The sequence below is a fragment of the Clarias gariepinus genome, chromosome 2 (genome assembly GCF_024256425.1).
Source record: "Clarias gariepinus isolate MV-2021 ecotype Netherlands chromosome 2, CGAR_prim_01v2, whole genome shotgun sequence".
NCBI lineage: Eukaryota > Metazoa > Chordata > Actinopteri > Siluriformes > Clariidae > Clarias > Clarias gariepinus.
The window spans coordinates 20923439-20950839 of NC_071101.1; the positions used below are offsets into that span (position 1 = coordinate 20923439).

Below are 27401 nucleotides of genomic sequence, written 5' to 3' on the forward strand. Positions count from 1 at the left end.
AAATAATTGTTTTTTTTTATTATAAACAACTTTTTTGTGAACAACTTAATATATTTCTGAGGTATTCATTTTCATAAAACACTTATTTATACAAAGAAAACTTTCCAGTACATTACAAAAGTATAAACGTATGCATCATGTAAAATGTATCAACTATGTATTAAACACTTAGCATTAACGATAAAACAATCAATTTAGTATGAACAGCTCAGTCGAACAGCCTTCTGAAGAAGCTTTTCTTAACAGGAGTCAGTTTCAGGGTTACGGGGGCTTTGCGGTGCATTGTCTTCATTGGAACCTTTTTCAAAGGCATTATCTTGCGTGGAGGAGTCATCTCCTGCCTGGCAAGGCCTCCATGGTCCAGGCAATAGTACTTGCTGTTATCCTGAGAAAGGCGTACTAGTAGACTCTCTGAGAGCTCCATACATTGAGCATGGACCCAGTGTCCACCTTCACCTCTGGAACAGAAGATCATGGCTGGTCTGGTAAGCTCGGTGGAATAGAAGGGCTCCCATGTGTTGACATCTACCTGACATGTGAGGCAACACTTGATCCAGTAACCGGTCTGAGATTCATCCTCCTCATCCTCTTCATTGTAAGTGTCTCCCTCTCCATCACTGTACTCCATTTCATGGGGTTCTCGCCCAAAATACAGTTCTTCTGAATCTTCTAAAGGTGCTGAATCCTCAAAATCAGTGGACTCTTGGCTGCATGTCTGGGTTGGATCCTCTCTATCTACCTCCTGCTGGAAGCTTAACTGGTAGAAGTAATAGGCATCTGTAGGTGTGGGATTTGTCCCTGATGGTATAACAATTAATGCACTCCCTTTTTCCAGGCGTCCACCAAACCAGGTGCGACTTTGGCTGATTTCACTGCTCCATTCAGGAGGATCTCTGGGCTCTATGCGTATCCCGACATCATCTAGTGCAACATAGGTGCACAGCATTCTCTTCTGGGAATCTGACTGGTAACCACCAAGAATAATGTATTCGTGAGCAGGGCCTATGGGAGTCGCAATGGCACTTGTGATGGAGAAACCATCATTAAGAATCTCACAGGAGAGTAATGGACTGCCTAAAAGAAGCTCTACACGCACTCTAAACAGACGAGGTGGTCGACAGTCAGTAGAAGCAATGTGGCCACCCAAGAAATAAACACAATCCTCTCTTGCCAGTGCCATGTGAAATGACTGGCCATCAGTAAGCTCTGGGAGGGTGTGTGCTGAACAGCAGCCAAACTCCAGGTCAATGAGGAAAATCTGAGGTGGACAGTCCACCATGCAGTTCCAGTTTTCTGTGGTTCTCTCTGCAGCAGACATGTAGGATCTGCCACCAAAAAGAACACAGGCAGTTTTCCCTCTGCTGTGGACTACACTAAGTGTGTGGCCATATCGTGCTTCTGGACGATCTCCGACCAACTCTTTCTCGTGGCATCTCAGTGTGACCTTTCGATTACATCCACGATTGTCAACACTAAGTATGTAGAGGCTTGAAGACAGCTCATTGTTGGGTGTTCGCCCTCCATGAATGAGGTAACACTCAGGGTTTTCATTGTGAGGCTCTAAGTGAGCAACTGCAGGATAACGCAGAGGTGGAAGATAGCAGGAATTGTTAGAAAATGAGATAGCACGCAATTTGAATTCCCCGTGTTTGATGCGTACACCAAAGAGGCCTGTGGGGCAGGAACGTTTGGGCCATCCTTTCTGACCAAAAAGATAAGCATCGCCTTCTAGATGCAACAATGAACAGCCGGGCTGCAGAAGACTCGCACAGTTTACGGCAGTCAGGTGCTGCAAGGACATTTCTCTGCACAGACCTGCGGGATTTAAAGAGAAAATCCATTTGAGTTAATCTGCAATCTTTTAAAATGTATTTGAAAGGGGTTTGAAAAAGAACGAGCATTTGCTTGTACATTCTATAGGAAACGGTGGAACTTTTCTTTCAAAATTGTTTTTTCCCGGGACACTAAAACTGGGCGCACCATCCTGACTCAAATGTTGTAGTTCTTTCCGCCATCTTTGCTTCGAAGCAGAAATTTAGACGCATCATTACCCAGCATGCTTTGCACAACGCGGTTGCCCGAGGAACGTATGCTTGTTCGTGGTAGGTAGACTGGTCTTCCAGTACCGTTTATTGATTTAGTTATTACGCCAGGAATTCCAATATATAGAAACAGCGTACATTACGTATTTACGGAATTAGATGAATTAGATTCCGTTCGAGCCAGAGCGTGGTTAGAGCGTAGTTTGCGTAAATACGGTCTACTGATAAACATACTTTCGAAGTACATACGTACTTTCGTCAGTTAACTTTATTATTTACAGCGATTAGTTGTCAGCATCATAAAGCACAAGACACTTATCACGTACCTTTTGGTCATTTAAGCTATTAGTCAGAGTGTTAACAAACGTCCAGAGTACTGTATATTTAAAATCTACATTAATAGATCTACTCGTATTTCTCTTAAATATATACAATGATAGTGTATATAATAGTTCACGCCTGGTATCGTGTTCTTACCTCTCCTAGTGTAATCCTTAAAGAAACTCTCCAAAGTGTTCTTGCAGTAGTAGTAATTTGTAAACTAAGTTTAAAGTAAAGAGTATAGTCACAAAGTATAGAGTATAGCTGTCTAGCTAATAGTTTTGAATGATGAAGAGCTGTAGAGGTTGTGAAGCTCGGCTGATTCTGATCAGACTTTAATATTGAGGTCAACCGCCTGTGACTGTTAACTTCAGCAGGTGGCTGAGCAAAACATCATCACAGCAGGAGCATGTTTGAATGAAAACAAGCTTGAAGCTAGTTATACACAAGGGAATGAAAATGTACAAATATAACTGTGGAGGCAATAAAACTGATAAAAAAAAAAGAATACAAATAAGAACACGTTTGAAATGAGATGAGAACTTCATAGGCAATAAGACGAATGTACTTACAGGCAACTCATTTCATAGCAAACCCACGTAGATGTGTATCTTAACACAATTTTAGTGTTATCAACACTATTGAATTATGAAAAGTCTGTGAGTGTATTATACACACATTTCATATTAGATTAAATCTAGATTCTACAGTGAGACTTGCATATCACTATGCAGCCTCGACAATGTGGAAAAAAAAAACTAAATTGGTAAATGAGTCAGTTTAGTCATGTTACATTTAGATAAGATTGAACAAACCTTGATTAATCTATTATTGGGGAAATCATTAGAGCTGTATGATAAGAATAAAATGTGAAAAGCTACATACAAATTTAAATTATCAGTACTATTATAATGACAAGAAAATAAAGAAATAATATTAGAAGGATGATATGTCGGTAAAATTTAGAAGTGATGAGCTTGATAATCTTGTTGAAAAATACAAATAAATGACTGCATCCTGAAACAGGCCTATGGCGTCATCCCTGCTGCTGGAGGACATCTTGTCCCGCACATTTAAGTGTTTTCCCCTCTCTATCATGCCGACTTCAACTTAGAAAAGGCTGTTAATTATCTGATAAGTTAAATCAGGTGCGCTGGGGCATAAGTAAGAAAACATCTAAACGTGCAGGGTAGGGGGGTCCTTTAGCAGGGTGGCGGACCACTGCACTAAAGTACAAAATAAAAGTGTAATATACACTCATCATCATACAGTCCCATCTTAACGGTCATGAGTCGTCATTGTACTCGATTCTATGCTGAACTTTTGCATTGTTCATATAATGTGTGATCCCAACATAAAATGTTATCAAGTCATTGTATTCTAGGTCTTCCTTTGCTTCTTTTCCCTCGAATTTGTCCTTCTAATACTTTTATTTGAAAATTTTCATGTTGTATATTTTGGATAGGTGTCAAAAATTTTTTTTTTTCCTTTTAATGATGTTTATACACTGATGTAATATACACTGATCAGATAAAAAAAAAAGATCCGATTGGAAGGTGGGACGGTGGCCTCTGGCTCTTTACGTGCTGGGCCCCATTGCGTGAAAGGCTGTGGTGCATTAAGTCTTCTAGTTTCTTCCTGCCATGGCCCTGTACGGGGCATTTCCTTTTTCACAGTTTCAATACTTCAACAAAGTATATTGAAATAGCAGGGTAGGAGAGGGTTAAAGTGGAAAATAGGAAAAGAATGAAATTTTTATATAACTGCATCAGACCTGCCAACCTTTATGCATTTTAACATCACAATACACTGGAATGCGTAAAAGAGCTGTCTGCTTTTTTTTTGCCTGAATAAAGTGGGCAAATGAGCTAGTCGACATATGAGTTTTGAATGACTGACAGTTAAGCATTTTTCGATTCTCCGAGCAACAATTTGGAGGAAAAAATAAAGTCAGCTTCACTTAGTTAGCAACAAGCCTACTAGCTGTCATGAAAGATGCATGATTTCATGGTCTTGAATCTCTGAACTGTATAATGGATATATATATATATATATATATATATATATATATATATATATATATATAATTATGGCAAGTCGATTAGGAAAATATTTATGAAAGAATCGAATGAAAACTCTATATATATTGAAAGGATTCTGAATATATTGAATGGATTCCAATTATAATGAATGAAACTCTATATATATTGAATGGATTCTGAATATATTGAATGAAACTCTATTGAATGGCTTCTGAATATATTAAATGAAACTTTATATATATTGAAAGGATTCTGAATATATTGAATGGATTCCGAATTTACAGTATTGAATAAAAAGTCTGAATATATTAAATGAAACATGACGTCATCGAAACACAGCGCCATCTTTAGGAGGAATGAGCGAGTCCCCAAAAAACTTGGTTGCTGCGATTCTGAGAAATGAAGAGATGGTCAACACCACGGTCAACACGTTAATGAGCGCGTGTACGGCCCAAAGTCCATTTCATCCTCTTTTCCCCATCCGAGTACTTACACTAGTGTTGTATAAAGTGATGTTTGGTAGCGAGAGTGAAGACGGTTACACCAACTGATTCGTATTCAAACCAAAAACAAAGGCAATCAAGCCGAAGCAGTTAAGAGTCCAGTTAATTTGCAAACAACAAAATTAGGCATAAGGCGTACTCGTAGCCAAGAACATTCACAGAGGGCGAAATTAATTGGAGTAAGCCACGAAGAAAATGACCGTAACAGCCTACCTCACGACGAAACGCTGGGCTTAAATAAATACAATGCAAATTAACTAGGAAAACCAAATGCAGCTGTGACACATTAGGGAGGAAAAAGTAATAACAGCTTGTGGCGGGTTTAAACGTATTCAAATGTGGAAATCTGATATTGAGTGCAGGTTACGGGCCGTACACGCACTCACTAACGTGTTGACCATCTCTTCATTTCTCAGAATCGCAGCAACCAAGTTTCTTGCTGACACACTCTCCTTTCTAAAGACGGCACTGTTTCCATGACGTCATGGTTCAATCAATATATTCAGACTTTTCATTCAATATATTCAGAATTCATTCAATATATTCAGAATCCATTTAATATATATATAGAGTTTAATTCAATATATTTGAAATTCATTCAGTATATTCAAAATTCATTCAATATATATAGAGTTTCATTAAATATATTTAGACTTTTCATTCAATATATTCAGACTTTCCATTCAATATATTCAGAATCCATTCAATATAAATAGAGTTTCATTCAATATATTTAGACTTTTCATTCAAAATATATATAGATTTTTTTATTCGATTCACTCATGAATATTTTCCTAAATGGCTTGCCATATTATACTCAGCAAAAAAAGAAACGTCCCGTTTTCAGGACTGTGTATTTTAACAATAATGTTGTAAAAATCCCCAAAACTTTACAGATCTTTATTGTAAAGGGTTTAAACAATGTTTTCCATGCATGTTCAATTAACCATAATCAATTAATTAACATGCACCTGTGAATTGTGCGTTAAGACCTTATCAGATTACAGAAAGTAGGCATTTAAGGTCACAGTTCTAAAAACGCAGGACACTAAAGAGACTTGTCTACCGACTGTGAAAAACACCCAAAGAAAGATGCCCAGGGTCTCTGCTCATCTGCGTGAACGTGCATTAAGCATGCTGCAGGGAGGCATGAGGACTGCTGATGTGGCTAGGGCAATAAATTTACATTTACATTTAGGCATTTGGCAGACGCTCTTATCCAGAGCGACTTACATTTTTATCTCATTATACATCAGAGCAGTTGGGTGTGACTTAATTTTGCTCAATGTTTTAAGTTAAAGAATATTATAGGTATAGTCTTATAGTGTATATTATTTTCCAATAATACAAGTATACAGTTAACACTATGTAACTATTTTATGTTTTTTTTCCATGGTAAAAAATATGCTTTATTTGAGTTTGGGATTTGGTGTGGAATATGGAGGAAAATTTTGGAAAACTGGGATTCAAACGGAAAAAGTTTTAATGCAAAATGTCATAGTTTTCATGGAGTGTATCAGTGACTATGCAGTTATAATATTGAAGGAATGTAGGTACAGTGGCTGAATTACTCATTTTTCATTACTCATTTTTCCTTGAATGAGCAGAAAAGTAATGAGAGAGCGTGAAATGATCAAGAGAGAATAAAAGACTTTGAGAAAGTGGCTAACAGCTGTTTTGAAATCATTAGCATAATGTTTGAGTATTTAGCGGCTGCCTGTATATGTGTTTGCCTGAATATAAGTGTGAGTGTGTGCGTGTGTTTGGGGAATGAGTATGTGCAAAACAAAGTGCTGTAACCACTAGTGCCTGGAAGAGCGTTAGTGCAAAAACACAAACACTTGAGCACCTGCGTCTCAGAGCTGCTGCTAAGTCGCAGGGCAAAAGAGAGAGGCTTAATTGACTCCTCAGTGCCAGACTCGGTAAAACATGATGCCTCTGGCTTTTTAATCAGCTGTGGAGATATATAAATGTGTTAAAATGCATATATTATCATCACTTATTCTAGCTGTGTAGCCTAAGCTTGTATTCATCTATACTCGAAGCAGGAAGGCATACTGCCATCCTGAAGGTGACAAACGTTCAGTGAGTGGGATGTAGAACAGTATAGCGCAGGCCTGAGGCCATGCTGGTGAATTTATTAATTGATAGCACAAGGTAATTACACTGTAGTGTGCCACCTGTTTCCTTTCCTTGGAATGGTATTCTAGCCTCCACTGGAGGAAGAGTTTGATAAACGACAGGGTGACAGCTCAGATGTTCGGATGATCATTTTGCGTGGTCATTCATTACACTTTAATGCCATTGTAATCATCACTTCTCTCTACTAATTGTAATTGAACTGAACTTCGAAATAATAAGTTCACCTTAATCAGGGCTAATGTGACCATAATGTGTATTATGTGATTAAGTATCCTAACAAGTAGTGCAGTCTTAGTCTCTAATCATCTATCTCACTTCTTTATTGTCTCTGCACTCACATCTGCTGCCCTTCATCCAAATTGCCACCGAGTTGGTTTATTGTATTTAGTTTTTTTAAGGTATTGATTTTGCTTTCTCTTGGGTGCAGTAATTCCCTTTCTTTCTTTGTAGGTTTGGCGAGATGCCTGGTTTACCGGATGATTCAGGAGATGTTCCTCAATCCATGGTGGAAACACTTGAGCTGTTTTGCGACTTACCAGAGCAGTCATATGAGCAGTTCCTGTCCACCTTCATACACATGAGCACAGGTCAGTCCCTATAGATATCGCTTGTGCACAACAAAACACAACAAATTGTACAGTGTACATTTTACACAATAACTCTTCTTGTTTTTTTTTCTTCTGTGCTGCAGATAACGTGACTATTGGTTGCTTGGAGGCACCTAAAGAAGAAAACAAAACCTGTTTTGTAGAGCTGAAAAAAGACGGTGTAAAAATGGATAGAAAGGTACATGTTGTGACTGTGAAAGCAGCGATCAGGAGACGGTTTCATGACGAACTATTAAAATATTTAGGTGTCCAGCCAAATATGTCAAAACAATTATAATACTTTTATTATACACTACCTCGCCAAAAAATACACAAGGGTCAAATTATTGGCTGGCATCAAACGGAGAAAACTCTAAAATTACTGGAATTAAGAAATGTCTAACAAATTACAAGGGGCATTCAAGTCCAACCGGGACTTTTGATTGTGCAAAACACGGTTATGAGGTTATGATCTTTATTTCTCTATGTAATCCCTTGCTACATTAATACACTTAGCATGTGTGGATACCATCAAGGTAGAAAGTTCTCTTAATACACCTGAGCCATGATTAGACTGCCTGCTTGATATCTGCAACTGGCCTCCCAGGAACTCCTCTAGAAACACCCAAACATGTGGAAATTGCTTGTGGCATAGTGATCAGAGGTCACTTAAATGCTTGGTAAAATTGGATCATTAAAAAACACAGTATATTGTAAATCATAGCTATGTTTAATAGTGGAATTATAAGGATGTGCGAATGCACAGAAGTGCATGAAGTGATGCACCCATCATACATAGTGACCACTGTACAAACCTCTGGAGGCAGTATTATGATATTATGATATGGGGTTGCTTCAGTTGGCCAGATCTAAACATTTTGCACCAATAAAATGAAATCAGCTGACTACCTGAATGTGCTGAATGACCAAGTTATCATAAGTTTTTTTTTTTTTTTTTTTTTTACACAATAACTAACGCTAAAGGTGGTTAAACGGAATGTTAGAGTGTGCACATTTTTAGCCATGCAGTGTATATTTATTCTATAAAAGTATTTAACAAGGACAATTATGGGAAACCTTATTAAATATACAATGCTATATTTTAGCCTAAATCCAATGAGTATACTTAAATATACTTATAATTAAATCTCATAAAATGCTTATAATATATGCAATCATGTCCAGTTATACAGTAAGGAAGGATTTAACAGTGTTGTGGTTACCAGCCCATAATTAATATTTCTCCGATCATATCTAACTTTGAAATGTTTAATTTTTTTGACAACCCCTTATATAATTTGACTGAAGCACTCACTCACTCACTCACTCACTCACTCATATTCTATACCGTTTTATCCTATATTCCGGGTCATGGGGATCTGGAGCCTATCCCTGTGGGCTTAGGGCACGAGGCAGGAAATATCTTGGTTGTTGGTTGTTGGATACCATTTTTATGTGGTGTGACTAAAAAATAAGTAATTGGACTAAATGTTTCTCAGTGTTTTTGGATAAATTATAAAGCATTGTAGAAGACTGATGATAAATCATGTTGTTCACCTGCCAGCCAACATAAGTAATTTTGGCTATGTAATGACTGCAGTATTGGTTAGCTAGCCTCAGTCTTTAATAATGGGGAATTTATCTGCTAAGATATTTATTTTAATAGTCTTATTGGCTGTTGCATGGTCTAACAGTAGGCAGTATGGAAACAGCATTGGACAGTATAGAATCATGACAAGCAATACATAGACAATAGTATGGGTAATACCGAGACATGAAACATTGCTTACTTTTATTTATTTATTTTCCTTTATCATATAAGCAAAGAGGACATGCAAAACTTGGAAAGTACATACACAGGAACTCAAGCTAAGAAATGAACCGGGCACCATGGAGTTATCAGGCGTCAGTGGTATTTGTGGTACCTATTAAAATTGCACAGTGCAAATGGCTTGTTGAATGTATGTACACTTGTGGTTAAGAAAATGAATAACTCTGTACTAGTTTAATAATGGGTTAAAAATGATCCTACTATGCATAAAGTAGCTGTTCTTGTACCACTGGCTAAACAGCATCAACTTAGAGAACTACTGCTTGGGCTGCTCATGATATGTCTTTTACTGCCATACTGAGGACACTTTTTACAGTAGCTGTAGAAGCAATGAAAGGTTCAGGAAGACAGATTAGCTTATTGAATCTTTCTAGGTAGTACCGTATATGGACAAGGTAAGGTCCTTCGAGATATAAATCTGCTACTTGAAGTTGGCAGCCTTCTCAGTGGCAGACCTGCAAAAGCAGGGAATAGTCTGTCTGCTTTCTCCTAAAGTCAACAACACATTAATTGGATTTCTGAACATTTAAGGAGAGAATGTTGTCTGTGTGCCAGGCGGTAAGAAGGTCAAGTTTGTCCTTGTAAGCTGAATATCAGCACCATGACAGCAGTGTCCTAAGAGAATCTCATGAAAACATTTTCACTGTCTGTAAAAGCATCGTAGTAAGTGAATAGAAAGTACAAGAGCTACAAGTTTAAGTTGATGTGTGTGTGATAAAACAGCAGGCTATTTGCAGCATGCAAAGATTCGATAGGATTTAGGGTTAAGTAAATTTGCTGGATGGATAAATGAACAAACAAGCAAAAAAAAAAAAACAGACTATAAAGGCTACAGAACTACAGTTCTACTTAAAGAACCTCAGTCAAATCCTGTTCTAATTCAAAATCAAATTTTCTCTTTCCTGCTCTGTCTTTATGTACACACATGTACCAACATGCTCAAGCACAAGCACGAGCAAATGGACCACCTCCAGCAACTAATGACTTCCCGCCGATGTGTGTTTGGTTCTTGTGTGCCTGAAAGGTACCCAAGACCCCCTGCTATGTTACATATTGATCCCTCCAGGGCTCTGGTTAGCAGGACATCAATTGATGTCGATACCATCCGGTACTTACAGTGCTAGACATGTCAATGCAGAGAGCGCTGGTGCCATATTTATCTGAATGGAATAAAACTGTTCAATAAGATCAACAGTCCCAGTGTTATAGGGCTGTCAAGTTTAAATATATAAAAAAATCAAAAGACTGCTTCTGATTATAGCTTCAAATTTAGCTCTGAATTAATTGCTTTAAGCTTTTTGTACAGATAAATTTGACCACACATAATGTGATCATGTAAAGATATAATGTAATCTTTAAATTGTGCAACGCGTCTTTGTCAAGTGTCAACAGCTTCTTTGTTGTATTTTCTTTGGTGTCTTTTTTTGTTGTCAGATTAAATGGATCAAATGCTTTTTAAAATGCAACGTGAAGATCTAATCTATTTTCCTCAAACATTTTCACTGTGATCACTAACTGTTAAGTGTCTGTTAATATCTTCCTAGACTGTGAATTATCACACAAGTGGCTTGATCTATTTGGAAATATTTGATGCAGATATGGTTCTTGTTAACTAGATTAATAAAATGCTGTGTTATTGTTTTGTAGCACATACATCAATGCAATGGAATTAGCACAGGACCACAATTGCCCAGATATTTTTTAGATGGTGGTCTATTCTCAGCACAGCAGTGACACTTACATGGGAGTAACATTATAGTGTGTGCTGCTGTACATACTCACATTGATCTGCCATATCATTAAAACCACCTGCCTAATATCGAACATATCTGCCTCAACAATATGACAAATAAGCACATTCAGACTTACTATTCATGTATCAAGAGCCTCTGATAGCTGTAATTAAAATATGGCTATTGTCTGATTTTAGAGCAGTCTGGTAAAGCCACCTGGATGTAATCAGAATACTGCATGTAAACCGTTAAACAGAAACACTGCCTGGCACAAAAAAGGTCATCGTTTGGATTTAAATAAGCAAATGCTTAAGATCTTTTGATTTGCTAATTACTGCAGTAATTGATATGTGTCAGCTGGCATCAATTATATTAACAGATGCACCCATCATTTCAGCACTGCATCCATCCTGCATAGTGCCCTTTGTCCAAACCTTTGCTGTGATCTACTAAGTACTTATACTGTAGCAAGGATTATGATGTATTTCAATTTTAAAATTGTGTGGTTATCAAGTTTCCAGTAACATTGTTCATATTTATATGCAGTGTTTGTCTTATAAAATAAAAGTGAGAGTCTGCTGTTTAAGGTAGTTTTACTCTTACAGATAATTGAAAAAAATGTCGAGCCCTACTTTGCTTCTCTCTGCACAACACTTTTTTAGCTTGCACACCAATCGCAGACTGATCTTGTTGCTACGGTTTCACCATTTCTACCCATACGAATGAACAGATATTACACAAAAGATAAACTAGATGAACCAAAGCTGCAGTAGGTTGGTAAAGACCTAGATAAAGTGCAGTGCCATTGCTATTACAACATTTTGACACCATGTGTAAAAAAGAGAGGCATGGGACAATAAAACACCTGTATGATGATGATGATGATGATAATAATTCTCCTTCTTCATCATCTAATTATTTAAAGTTTTACTTCTGAATTAAATTTACAGTGTTCTTAAAATGGCAAGAAAACTTTTAAAGATACACAGGCGAATAAAGACTTCCTATATTTATGGTTAAAGGATAGAATGGGAAATGTAAGATTTACAGTCAGGAACTGTGAAGGATCTTGAAAGCTCAGCCCTTGAATGGTCAGGTTTTAAATAATTATGGAAAAATGCATGGTAAAGAATTAAAAATGTTTAATTCTCATTTTCAACAGGTTGAAACAGAGGAAGAGAGTGAAGGCTTGCGTTACATTGAAGGTAAATTGTGGTTTATTTTAAATCTTGTGTTCAGGACAGTTTGACCCAATAAAATGTCTTATGTAAAAAATAATATAATGAATATTTATTTCACACCTCTGTGTCCTTGGCTTTTTCTTTGAAGATCATGTAAATGAACTAATTTTTATTTGATGCTCATTCCACACCCCCTACCTATTTACAGCATCTGTATTGTGCTCTAGTCAACTTGACCCACTTAAGTTGTGGGAAATCGTCAAAACAAAGGTTATCAAACAGATACAGACAGACAGACAGACAGACAGACAGACAGACGGACACACACACACACACACACACACACACACACACACACACACACACACACACACACACATTCAAAATATCTCAAATGCAAATTGGGGTGAGTTGTCAAAACCACTTTGTGCGGGGTGGTTTTTACACTTGCATTGTTGTCTCTGTGGTACCCAACAGGCCTTTGAGCTAATATATCAGTATGTATCAGAATAAGAGAATCATGTAGAATTGAATTTTGAATATAAGAGTACAATAAAATATATCCTGTGATTTAGAGCACAGACAGAGAGACAAGCCACAATAAGAAGAGGATTGCTTAAGTCCAATAAGGGTCATTATCATAAATGACTGAACCACATTGATATGCTTGTTTTATATTACTGAAGATGTGTTTCCAGTGAGCACTGGAAAGACATGGACACACACATTTGCATACCTACTTTGGGATTTTTTGAAAATTTTTGTACATTTTTGGGAAATAGTATTTTTGTAAAGTAGAGCATGTAAAAACATGATTTAAGCTGAATATAGTGAATAATAGACACTTTGAACTGTTAAAAGTGATATAGCAGGTTAAAAACTCAATTTAAAATAAATATATTTGTATGGTGTGGAAGGCTTCGAGAGACCCCAATTATATTTCTGTATTGCTAAGATACGACAGATATGATTCCTTAATATTTTCACCCAATAAAAACACTACCAATAGGTAGAAAAATTTAAACACAGTACAAGGGTTAAATGTGTGAAATACTTCACAACATTGTATTAAAAGTAGGAGTGTTACTTTACCCAAGAACCAGAGATAGGTACACATTGATGTCTTAATTGTGGGTGAAAATACAGTATATCATTAAGTTATGCGTCTTTTATTGTTAGTCAGGAAATTCTATTTGGATATTTACAGATATTCTGCTTGGCACTGCAGTAGAGTGTCATACAGTAACAGCATAGTCAGTAATGTGCACATACTGTATAAAAAGTATTAATGGGTTAAACTTAGATTTGATATGGCTTATTGAGAATCATGTGAGCACTGTTTTTGTAATTAGGGCCTCCAGCAATCCAATTTAAATGCATTACTGTTTATTATGCATATTCAGTCTCTGCAAATTACGAGTGACTGGCTTGTTCTTAAGAGAAGAGGTAGCAGCTTTACTGGCATACTTTAATATGCTCACCGAGCAGGTCTATAATGAGAGAGGACATGCATCAGCCCTGCTATTCATCTCCATGAGCCTCTGTTTTGGTGCTAACGACCTCTAATTAAAGAAGACTGGGCCCCCGAACTCTCCACAGAAACCATGCATGTAAAGAGTAAGCTCATAGCAAGCATGCCGCTCAGTGCACACAGAGGTAGGCTTCTCTAAGATGTTTAGTTGAATGATAGGGATGAGTGTCAGGGAATATTAAAAGATGATATCAATTTGTGTGAAAGCCATAAGGTGTGGCATTTTGGATGTCATACAGAGGCAGTGAATATCAGGTAAATATTCTGAACTCCGCACTAATTAGTTAGAGTAATTATGCAGCTACTGTGATATGTAAATGTGAAAAAGAGAGTGAGAGAAAGAGAGAAAATGAATGAATGCAGAGCTCAGGCTGACACAGAACACTGTGTAATTGCCCTGATAGCAGGGTTCAGTGACACATGGCTGGCATACAGATCCTAAACCAGGTTGGGAAAAAGGTGCCCTGACAAGCTTCTGGACCAACTGGAACAAGGCTCACAGGAATGCCTGGGCTACATTTGTTTCTTACAGCTGTTTATGGGCAGTGAAGTCTTTATGAGATGAGCTAACAGAAGCTTTTCCGTTTCATTAGTAGAATGTAGATTTTTCCTTGGGTGCTTTATTGTGTTTGTTAATGGCTTTGCTTTTGTGATTTTGCATTTTCAATACAAGCAGAGAAGAAAAATGTGGATATAACCAACTAGTGTTTATGTACCCACGGGTCACACATACAGACACGCTTACAGACAGATGCTTGTTTCTCTCTCAGTAAAAGAAAAAAAATAATAAAATGACATTCACTGGGTGAGTAATTAGCTTTAATTACGCTTTAAGATCAGCCTTGTCTACACTCCTGCCAAGTGTTCTCACACAGCAGCGCACACAGATACAGACACATATAGATGTGCTATGAGGGGGTGCAACAGGATAAGATGAAGATGGCATGTGTATTTCATGTGTCAGCGAGAAATTTTCATTGCTGGTTAATGTAGAAACATTCCTTACAGAACATTCTGAATACTGATTTAACAGTGGTTGTTAGCATCTAAGTTGGCCTGTTATATACAATGAGGTCAATAAGTATTTAATCACCCTGTGATTTTGCAAGTTCTCTTACTTAGAAATCATGGAGGGGTCTACAATTTTCAGCATAGGTGCATTTCCACTGTGAAAGACAGAATCTAAAAAGAAAAATCCGGAAATCACATTGTATGATTTTTTTAACAATTTATTTGTGAATTACTGTGTCAAATAGGTATTTGATCACTTGCTTATTAGCCAGATTTCTGAACCTCAAAGACCTGTTATTTTGCTTTTAAATAGTCCACATGCTTCTTACGGAGCCACTCCTTGGTTTTCCTGGCTGTGTGCTTTGGGTCATTGTCATGTTGGAAGACCCAGCCACGACCCATCTTTAATGCTCTGACTAAAGGAAGGAGGTTTTTGCCCATTGTGTCACAATACATAGCCCCGTTCATCCTCTCCTTTATACAGTGCAGTCGTCCTGTCCCCTGCACAGGGACCAGATCATGAATGCTTTCAGCCCCATGCTTCACTGTAAGTATGGTATTATTGGGATGAAACTCATCATTCTTCTTCCTCCAAACACGGCGAATGGAGTTAAGACCAAAAAGTTCTACTTTGGTCTCATCTGACCACAGGACTTTCTCCCATGACTCCTCTGGATCATCCAGATGGTCCCTGGCTAACTTCAGATGGGCCTGGGCTGACTTAAGCAGGGGAACCTTCCGTGCGATGCAAGATTTTAAACCATGACATCTTAGTGTATTACTGATAGTAGCCATGGAAACGATGGTCCCAGCTCTCTTCATGGCATTGACCAGCTCCTTCCGTGTAGTTCTGGGCAGATTCTTCACCATTCTTAGCATCATTGATTCCCCATGTTTCTACTTAGACTTTGACTGATTGTGGGTTAACAACAGCTAACAACCTCAAACAGGTGCTACTAATTTAGAATCATGAGCAGAGTGTAGCTGGACTATTTAAAAGCAAAATAACAGGTCTTTGAGGGTCAAAAATCTGGCTGATAAGCAAGTGATCAAATACTTATTTGACACAGTAATTCACAAATCAATTGTTAAAAAATCATACAATGTGATTTCCGGATTTTTCTTTTTACATTCTGTCTCTCACATTGGAAATGCACCGAAATGCACTGAAAATTGTAGACCCCTCCATGATTTCAAAGTAAGAAAACTTGCAAAATCACAGGTTGTTTAAATACTTATTGACCTCACTGTATACAGTATGCAAACACATATATATGTATAAATAGACACACACTAATATTTTGTTTGACTGCCTTTAGCTTTAATTCCAACATGCAATGTGGTGTAAAATTCATGTGTGAAAATGATTTCTTATGCTCCCATAACGAATTTCACAATTTCAGTTTTGGAATCCACTATCAGGAAAGAAAAACTCAATTGATAGAATACCCTGGTCATTCAGTACATCCACATAGTCAGCTTACTTTATTTTATTGCCACATAACATTGCTAAGTCTAGTCCTGACCAACTGCAGCAACCCCATATCATAACACAGCTTCCAAAGTCTTGTACAGAAGGCACATTATACTGTACATGATTGGTGCATCGCTTCATGCATATCCTTTTTTACACTAACAGGTTGGTCGCACTGGGATAGGGTGTACAATATATAAACACATACACGCATTGACCAGTCATAACATCAAAACACCTGAGAGGTGAAGTGAAGGTGGCAAGGGGAGGCATATATTAGGCAGCAAGTAAACAGTCATTTCTCAGAGTCAGTGTGTTGAAAGGACATTGTGATAGGCCAAATTGTAATGGCTAGCCTGTTTGGTCAGTGCATATCTAAATTGGCAAGGGATTGTGAGGTGTTTCAGGTATATAGTGGTTAATAACTAGCAAAAGTGGTTGTGGAAGGGCAGCTGGTAAACTGTCAACTGGGTCATGGGTGCCCAAGGCTCATCGATGTGCATGGAGAGTGAAGGTTAGCCCATCTGTTCCCATTCCACAGGCAAGCTATAGCACAAATTGCTGAAAATGTAATGTTGGCTATGATAGAAAGGTGTCAGAACACACAGCGCATCACAGCTTGCTGCATATGGAACTGTGTTGCCATGGACAGGTCAGGGTGCCCATTTTGACCCATACAGTATGCACTGCCAAAAGCTCCTATGCTGGGTGTGATAGTATCAGAATTGGTCCATGGAGCAAAATTGGCCTGGTCTGATAAATCACATCCTTCACGTGATGGTCTGCTCTTTTTGTTTTTAAGTTGACCAAAAGTACACATACTGTAATAGAACAGTTCTTCATAAATTTTAGTAAACAAAATGTAATTTCTGTTGCAAATACATATAAAAAAATCCTTAATTGTATACCTAAAATAGTTGATTCAGCTATAAATATGATAATTTAAAGAGGTTTGTTTATGTAGTGGTACATTACCGTTTTTCCTTTTGACTATCGCCCCAGACTCTGACCTCATAAGATGCATCTGTTTTAAGTATAATACAGTTTAGGTTTAACGTGTGAGTGATGTTTAAGCATTGTATCTTTTCGTGGCATGCATACATATACACATGCTGTATTAATGTTATTCTCGTCTTGTTAGCTTTGTGCGCGGTTCCTGGAGAGGTTATGGAAGAATTGACAGCCAGCACCCCTGCTTTTTGTCACCACACACAGCTTGACATCTCCTCTCCTGATGTGGAACACAGGACACACACTCTGCCCAGGAATACAGATAACCAGGTATCCAAACAATTGATCGAACTTTCTAACTTTATATATTCCTTTAAAGTTATTAACTTTTCAGTTAGACTTGCTTAAATCAGTGCAATAATTGGTTTTCATCAGATAGTAAATAGCACTGAAGTGAAATGGCAATTAAACTAAATTGACTCAAGCTACTTGAATTGGGTTCAAGCAATGTAATTTAGTTAATTGCATAAACAAGCAGTGAAATTGGAGCAAAGCTTGTGTTTCATGTTTAAATATGTAGAGATGGGACATCATTTTCTCTCCCTAGAGTGAAACCGAGGAGGTTGTGCCTTTCAGTCTGGATGACACCTACGATTATGACAATGTTGTGCTGTCTCACAAGTACCTTGTCAAATCCAGCAACTGTGGATCGTCATGACTTGTTAGTGCCCACCACTTTTGTAATGTAATAGCTCCATAGCTGTTGAGTAATCAAAAAACAAGTTTGAATCTTTAGGACGTTTACCATGAATATTAAAGAACACATCACGCTGATTGAACTCTGGCTGTCCATTTTTTTTCAGCGATTTATTCATGGCTGTCCTTTCTTTTAAAGTCTGTTCCAATAACAATGTAGGCCATAAGTGAAAGCAATGACAGTTTGACGTGTTGCTGCTTTAACTGTATGTATCAGCACAGGGCAAAACAACAACAAAACAAAAATACGACAACAAAAAAACATCTGTGCATAAAGGCCCAGGGCATTGCAAACAGCCAGAGTATAACATCAACGTCACTTTTCCTGTATGCGAGAAACTGTAGCTGCTTCTTTGGGCGACCCACTGAGTATACTCTTGGGAGAGCAATTAAGTACATGCCGTTACAGGATGCATCATACTGTGCTTTATTCACTGAAACAAAATGCTTTTGGATTTTTTTTCTGTTTTCCCTTTGTAAGCGTTTGAAGCTCACATTAAAAGCTGTGTATTTCCATCTCTGACTCAGTTGTGCCCTTGTATTTCTAGTTTTCCATTTTATGACATTAAAAAAAAATATAAAAATGGCTGTTATTGAGTAGTATGTGTTATTTCACAATGTGCTCTGTAATTTATCCACCCTTACACCTATGGCTTTTTACCTTTAACCTTTTAGAGTATTTGAGAGAAATAAGGAACTAAAGTAAGATAGCTGAACTATGACTGTTCATTTACTGTTCTTCTCTAAAACATTAAGAAAATTGTGTGCATATATTGCCTGCTTGCTCTGTCCATGGCTGTGCATTTTTAATGACCTTTGCCATCACCTTGCTTTTAATTGGTGGGTGAAAGTGTTGGAACTTGCCAAAAAGGAAAACCTTCTCATCATAAAGAGACAATCAGTTACACAGTTTGAAATCAGACATGTAAGTGGAAAAATGTGCAAATTTGACTATTTGAACAATTATGCCTGTGTAGTGCAAAGCTGAAGAATTACCATTATTGCTAAATACCTTAATTTTAATTGACGAACTTGTATGAATTAGGTTAGTCAAAAGTCCTTGCTCAGCTGTGCAAGCAAAGTGCTTTCTAAAGCTGTAGGTGTTGAAAGCAGTTGATATTCAAAATGATGTAATAGCTCTTGTCAAAACATGACATTCATTCCATAGAGTTTCAAAGTTCTGAGTATAGATTAGTTTTTTTCCCCTCAAGTTCTCTTAATTAATTGCTCATGATTCTATATTTATTGCTATTGTAGTGTCTCACCACTGGAAAGGAGAAAATCTCCATTCTAATGGTAGAAATGTGCTCGACAAAATGATCAGCCAATGTTCTCTTGGGTTTTCCAATCTGATTACATCTCTTACAAGGTAGATTATATACAACTCCATGGTGATGGATGAAGAGCGATGGGTCAATAAAACCGATCAATCTCTCTCCCTCGCTCATTCTCTATTGCGCTTATCCTATACAGGGTTGCAGGAAGCCCAAAGACAGGAGACTCTGGCCATTAGGCAGGGTACACCCTGGACAGGGTGCCAATCCATTGTAAGGTAAACCCAGTACAGGCAATTTGGAAATGCCAATTAACCTAATCTGCATGTCTTTGGACTGTAAGAAGAAACCAGAATAGCCGTAGGAAACCCACCAAGCACAGGAAAAACATAAAAAAAAAAATCTATGCACACAGACCCGAGGCACTAATTGAACTTTCGACTATGGAGTTGCAAGGCCACAGTACTAAACACTATGCCCCAAAATGACCATTGACTGGTAATAAAAAATATATATATATCTCAGAAATAATGATAATTATGCTTAGCTGAAAATTTATATTTTTTTCTCTGCACCATTTGTGTAAAAAAAAAAAAAAAAAAAAAACTCCCGTGGCTTTTGTGTGTAAATCCTAGGAAATAAATCCCTGTGTAAATCCCAGGAAATAATTTTTATCAATTGTTTTTATCAATCTGAACTTTAATGTGAAAATCAAGTAATCCTCTAGATCTGTTTCTGCATAAATTTCATCATTGCTTTGCTGCTACATGATAGGCTGGTGGAAAAATGGAATGCATGAAGAAGCAGCATGTACAGATGATACAAGATGTTGCACCTTGAGGCAGATGGGCTACAACAGCAGAAGAAAACATCAGGATCCACTCCTGAACAGGAACTTGAGGCTGTAGTGGGCACAAGCTCACGCAACCCAGGCATTTGAAGAGTGGAAAAACATTACCTGGTGTGCTTTCTGCTGTGATGTGCAGGTGGTAGCATTAGACATTTCATCAATATCATGAATCTGGGGATGCAACCTACTTTGTACTTTGTGTACAAGGCTGGTGGCAGTAAGGGTGTAATTGTGTAGAAAATGCTTTATCAAGTGAACCCCTTTAGGTGCCTCCAGTTATGAGTTCAGTGGACTTTAGTGGCCTTCCCAATCACCAGATCTAAATTCAATCGAGCACCTTTGAGATGTAGCAGAACTGAAGAATCTCGGTTTGAATGTGCAACGACTAATATATTCACTGAGTTTTAAACCTCTGAGAGCATTAGTGAAATTTCTAGTCTTTTCTACCATAATACAAACAATTTTCATTAAAAATTATATAATTGACAACAGTTTATGTCTAAGTTAGAAACTTGAAACCATAAATTTCAGTTTATACCTTTCTTGATATATCCTCTTTTTGCTTGCATAGACTCCACAAGTTGGTATAAAACCTTGTGGTTCATTTTTGATTAAATTAAAATGACTGATGTGCTTCAATAATGGAGGTTAGGTGCCTGCATAGGAAAGTCTGCTGATTTCTCTTCTTAAACTAATGTGTAAACTGTGTGTGTGTGTCTCTGTGTGTGTGTGTGTTCACGCGCATGCGTGCACACATTTACATTTGACATTTCCAGTGTGTACTGAGGGGGTCCCAGCAGGTGGAGGTGGTTGCTGTTTGCCATGTGGGCAACCTCACTTTTCTTCTGTTAGCCCATGTGTGCCATGACCACAGCCTTTCAGTTAGAACAACTTCAGAGAAAGAGATGTGGAGCAAGATAAAGAGGGCACCCCTCTTCTTTCCCTGTATTTAAAGAATACAAGTAAAAAAAATGTAATTCCTAGGTTGCAAGCCTTGAAATTGCAAGGCTATCTAGAAAGGATACGAATGTATACAGTGTTATATTTTTTAACAAAATTAATTCTACTACTATTTGGTTGGATCTTAAATTGTAGAATTGTTTAACTGTTAAACGTCTCATGGATTTTGATTCAAATTTACACAGCAATCCCAGAGTGAAGTGCAGAGATAACCGGGGCAACCCCCCTTTCTGCCCCCGCATTCAGAAACAGGTGTATCCATGTACAGATGTACAGTAGCATTAACCGTATTTCCCAGTCGATATATTTGAGAGAGATGAAAATGTACTATAAATGAAGCATCTATTAATTTATACCATTTACCATGCTGATGGCATGACATATTTAATTGGCTTCTATACAGTATGTCGTCCTATACTTTTCAAAGGAAGAATTGTTCCAGATTCTCATTCTCATCATGCTTGTAAGCATGTTTAGAAATTCCTAAATATGAATATGGGATAATAAGCAATTAAAATTTTTTTTAGTTCACCTGCATCTGTATTTGCTTTTAAGGTGCAAGCTTCCCTATGGTTCTGTTGCCTACTGATTATTCATGGCATTTATGTCATCTGTTATATCGCAGGAAGTTTTGTATTATATTTATCAGGATAAAAACTTTTTCCCTGAGGGGGGCACTGTTGCATTAATAAACTAAGATTCATGAATCATGAACTAAGAGCTTGCATTTGCAGTGCTGTCCACCATATAGAACAACACACTTGCAGCTATTTTTCTTCTCTGCTGTTTAAAAATAATGATAATATTAGCTCAAACATGCCTGTTATGATTGACTGTAGAAATGACACTTGTATCCACAGTAGTTAATTGGTAGTTAGAATTGATGCTCCTTTATTGGTTAGCTTTGCTTCCTTCCTCAATGGTTAAATAAAAAATGGAAAATCTTCAAAATTAATATTAGATGCTTCAGTGGCTTTAGTATTCAGTAAATCAGTAATTATTCATTAAATGTTTAGTCAAACACCTATAGTATCACAAAACACATCTGTGCCAGGAAGTGCCATCAGAAGGGAAGATTTTCACAGAAAATACTGTATGACTTATAGTGGCAATCCAGTCCTCAATAAAAATTTGTTCATTAAGTCATCTTCCTCTTGTTTTTTTGTTTTTTTGTTTTCTGCTTTATATATGACTCAACAGAGTCCCCAATAATCAATGACACTTCTGCGAACACGTGTGTACAATATCAGGATATAGCATTTTTAAAAGGCTTGTGAATTTGTTGTGAATGCTCTGGCACAGAATACTGTTTAGAAGTTATGACTTTCAAACTTTAGCTGGTTAACAGCTGTGAACAAACACTGATGAGCAGGAGTATAAACAAAGCAGGCTTAATCCAAGGTTGAGAGCTGTTTAGCCATGAGGGCTGAAGACTGTGGATGAGATGTGAATTAACCTTCCCGTTTCGTGCACATGTGTTGTGTAACCAGCTGTGCACTGCATTATTCCTGTAATAGATCTTTACTCTTTAGCCCTTGAAGGATTTCAGAAGAGAACATGGATTAATGGACGTGTGGTGGTTATATTTGCATGCACATTTCTGTCTTATGGAAATCAGGACTTAGCAGTGTCTCAGTCTTATTAGATTATTACTCTTTTCTTGTGCACATGTACATCCCTGTGGACAGCACTGAGGATTCATTGATTTACAACAAGACAAAATGATGCCGCAGTAAAAGTGTGTGATAGTAAAGCCTTATGCTGCAGAGCGGGAGGGAGAAGGGACAGGGCTGTTGATCTCTTGTTTATGCAAATACCCCCCTATTCTCCTAAGGGCTTGTGTTCACATTGCCTAAGCCGAGGTCTATAGTGATGCTGCTTTCAGTGCTTTCACTGGGAAAGAGAGAAAGAAAGAGAGGAAGAGAGAGAGTGAAAGACAGAAGGACGTACAGTAGCAGGTAAACAGAATGGGGCACTGAGAGCAAGCTGGAGGGAGAGACAGGGTTTGGGTCCTAGATGAAGTAGGATTTTGTGCTGGATTAGATGGATAAAGAGAATGAATCATGCTGCATCTAACTAAACAGAACTTGCTCCATTTTGGCACATATCTCTTTCTACTCTAAAACCCAGACATTGAAATTATGATCATGCAAATAAAAAGGACTATACAGTTATGGAAAGAAAAAGTTGCATGTGGGTTTTATTTTTAAATGAGTATTCCGATATGACTAGTATTTCAAAATGAGATTTTTACTAATTGTGGCTTATTATGCATAATTAATTTAAATTCTCAATTATTTTTTATTACTCAAATAATTTATTTTTCTTTTCTTACCTTTATTTTAATTTTAATTTTTTGTTGTGAGCGTGGTGTGTGCTCTGGTTTTGTTTGAGAAACATGCTTGTATCAATAGTTCAGTAAATTTGATCTCACTGGTCGATTTCCTTCTTAATAAATCTGGTTAGTCTGTTTGACAACCATTTATGTCAGTTATTTTCAGGGATTTATTATTATTCAATTTCCTTGCCCATCTCCTTTATTAGGAGGTGCATGGTTGGCTCATGAAATTTAAGAAAATGAGGTATGCTCAAAGTTTCTCCAAAATTATAAATGAAATAATGGTTGATTATGGTATGGTTGAATTGATATATGGTTTGACCTTAATAAAATAAAATGCTTCAAAGTATATATCACACATATAAAAAAGAAAAAACCAAAACAAGAAATGCATTACATTACATGTGCGAGGATGTTGATAAAGCTAAGGTGTTTTTTTCAGATTCAGTTAAAATATTTCTTTGTTGCAGATATACAGGTTACCATATATCTGTCATAAACCTGCAATTTTGATGTCATATGACTGTCATAAAAAATTCAAAAATGTAATCTTTTTTCAAATCAAAAGTTGTAATAATATTGATGCCTATTTTTTCTCAGGTTACAATATTATGACAGATGCTGTAACATATACTGTGTTGCAAATATTCTCATATTTACAGTATAATTAATGCCAAAATTCATGTCAACTTATAAAAATCTTTTTTGTTGAACCAAATCAAAGTCCCTTGTAATCATAAATTATTTTATCATAGCCAATAAAGTATATGACAATATGAGATAAGAGTTACTGTACTGCTTAAACATTTCTTTTTCCATATTTGGATCCAGTGCCTATCCCTGGAACATTGTCAGTGAGCTGAGACCCTAGATGAAGCAGTGGTTTCCTATTTTTATCTGTCCTGCTCTCGTCCTTGTTCCCTCACACATTTATTATCTTTCTCATATGCAATCACTTAGGGAGGGATTTATTTAAGCTTCAAGCTACGTTTGTTAATTTTATAGAAGCCAAATCCTGTTGATAATTCATAATTATACATAAGGAAAAGGCTGCTCTAGCATTTCTTCTTTGTTTAGAAAAGTAAGCCAATATGATTTTGGGTTACTATAATTATTTTACTAAAAAACAAAACAAACCTAAAATACTACCTCTTTATATCTATGCTCATTTCATAAAAGCGCTGATTATATGTTTTTACAGTTGTCATTATTGGGTTGCCTGTATGTCATGTAAGGTCAGCATATTTAAAAGGGCCTTTCTTCATTTAATCCATGAAAAATTTAATTATTGCATCATGTCTGTCATGAAGTGTCAAAATAGTTACAAGGTTAAAGGATTGGCTAATACAAAAATGAAATTAACTGGTGATGTGTCTGTCCCAGAATTAAAGGGTTACTAATCAAACATTACTAATAAGATATCTTACAGAATGTTAAGAACTACTGTACATTACATTCGATTAAATGTAAAGAATATTATATTATATATAGTATTCGATTTAATTGTAATAGAATATTATATTACAATTGTATTGCTAGGTATTAAATAACACAATTTAAGGCAATGTATACATAGATTAAAATAGCGAATTTCATGATGTGATTTGAAATTGTCAGTGTTATGGAAGTTATCCATACTGTAAATCTGCATATTGGAAGTTATCTGTTTTAAATCATTTGCTTACTAGCACATGTTGAGCAAAAAAAGTATATGACACAAGCTGCAAAAATGTCATAATTTATCACCTATTACAACAATTACCAAAAAAAAAAAATTAATGAAATGTTTAATTTATGAGACTTTAGCTGCTTAAAACCTTAATTATAAAATAATGTACAGAAACGCAAAACTGCAAGTTGCATATTTCAGTCAGGTACAGTACTTAAATTTAAACACTATATGTTTCTTTTATTTGAGAAACAGTGAAGCAAATATTATCTGTAGCTATGCCTTTATACTCAATTTGAAAATATTACATAGATCTTATATCCAGATTTCGAGGAAAAAGCAGCAAACAAAACATTGTATCGCACATAATGTTTGATGTGTGAGTGCAATTTCGACTCATGCTTGACAGTTTTCAGTGCCTGTTCTGAATGATATGCATCTTTGTGGAACAGCATCCAAGCAGTCATCCAAGCACCACAGCCACCTGCTCGCTGTAGCATGCAGGAAATTAGACTGCCGGCTTTTTCATTTCCCTTTCTGCAGTCTCGTCTCCTGCAAAGCAAATATGAGCTCCTATCTGACCAGTTGCCTTTTAGATGTCTCCTTTGTAGTCTCAGTGGTAAAGCAAGACCAGCACCATAGTCACACCTTTAGTCTGAATCATACATTTTATATATGTAGGCAATATCTTTTGGTAAATGTCACATTCTCAGACTTCCTGATTGAGTGGCCTGCAGTGAGGACGGTGCTGTGATTGATCTCCATTCTCGCCACAGCAGCAGAATGATTGGGGAACATAATAACGTCTGCGGGAAAGGGGTGGGGGTGGGGGTTGTTTAAATGAAGCCAAGCTGAATTATTTGAAGGGAAGCAGTGATGAAATGGAGAAAAAATGTGGTAAAAAGAAAGTCACTGCTTTTACCAGTGTATATGCTGTGTATACACACACACACAGCATATACACCGGTAAAATATACATTATATATATATATATATTTTTTATTTACAGGATCACATCTAAGCCAACAGTTTTTCTCTCTCTTGCGCTGCAGAATTGTGGGTAATCGTCCCCCTTGCTGGGTCTTAGTGTGTCTCTTACTGGTATAATCAACATCCGTGCATGTGTGTACTGTTTACTACACCACTGCGACCACATGTGCGCATAAAACATATCTTATTTTGATTCTGTATGCGTGTGTGTAAAGCAAAAGCAAGTCTTATTAGAGACGTTAAAGATCCATTTTCTTTCTCTGCTCAAGGCTCAGCCTGCTCTTTGCCTGCTGTGTGTGTCTGTGTGCACGCGCGTCATTGGCCCCCGGGCCCCCCCCCCCCCCCACAGCCCCCTTCTACTTTCGCCTTCAAGGACACACACACACACTGTTTCTCTCATGTATTCATTTTTTAGGGCTTTCTTATAGAAAAATTTAAGTTGGTTTAAGAGTGTTTTGGAATATGCTTGTAATCCAAGGTTCCACTGTATATACTATATATATATATATATATATATATATATATATATATATATATATATATATATATATAGGGTGGGTAAAAAGTAACTAGGCATATATAAAGTACATATCCACATATATAGGAAAATTAAAACAAATCCTTAAATTTCAACGTAGGCACCAGTGGCATCAACTCAGCTGCAGAGAGACCATAATACCCAGTGTCTATATTCCCATTAACCTTTTATTAAACCCCTGTACCTGTAGAGTGCTTTGTCCAGTTCACTGTCTCTGTGTAGTGCCATCTGCAATGCTATTAAACTCCACAGTCGAGTTGGATGCACACAATTTGACATTTTTGCCCCCACAAAAATTTAATCGAATGGATATGGCAGCGGTCCAGAACAATGGACTGGAGACTTTTTGCTGTGTTTACTCCTCTGCTCAGTGAAATGCACAGATAAATCATTGGGAAGCTACACTGCCTGGCCAAAAAAGTCACACACACTATGATTGCATTTAATCACCTTTAGCTTTCATTACAACACACACTGAAGACTTGACCGAATGAAGCAGATTGTAATACTGCTTCCAGAGGCGTGAGCAGTGAGTAGTGTGTATGATAAGTGCATCGCTTCATGCACTTCCATTCTTAGCCTGACGCACACATCGCTCTTGAATAGTGTCAATCAGAACTCATCAGACCACATGACCTTTTTTCATTGCTCCAAAGTTCAATCTTTATGCTCTCTAT

General features: G+C 37.0%; 2 protein-coding genes across 2 annotated transcripts; one reads left to right on the forward strand and one right to left on the reverse strand.

Moving 5' to 3' along the window:
* Positions 1-63: 63 nt before the first annotated feature.
* Positions 64-2676, reverse strand: rag2 (recombination activating gene 2). Its single transcript, XM_053512710.1, has 2 exons — positions 2520-2676; positions 64-1815 (listed from the first exon to the last, which is right to left on the reverse strand). Exon 2 carries the CDS (start codon positions 1799-1801, stop codon positions 209-211), a length of 1593 nt encoding a protein of 530 aa, XP_053368685.1. The 5' UTR covers positions 1802-1815; positions 2520-2676; the 3' UTR covers positions 64-208.
* Positions 2066-18673, forward strand: iftap (intraflagellar transport associated protein). Its single transcript, XM_053512721.1, has 6 exons — positions 2066-2102; positions 7501-7637; positions 7742-7836; positions 12364-12406; positions 17540-17679; positions 17957-18673. Exons 2-6 carry the CDS (start codon positions 7511-7513, stop codon positions 18065-18067), a joined length of 516 nt encoding a protein of 171 aa, XP_053368696.1. The 5' UTR covers positions 2066-2102; positions 7501-7510; the 3' UTR covers positions 18068-18673.
* The last annotated feature ends 8728 nt before the right edge of the window (positions 18674-27401 follow it).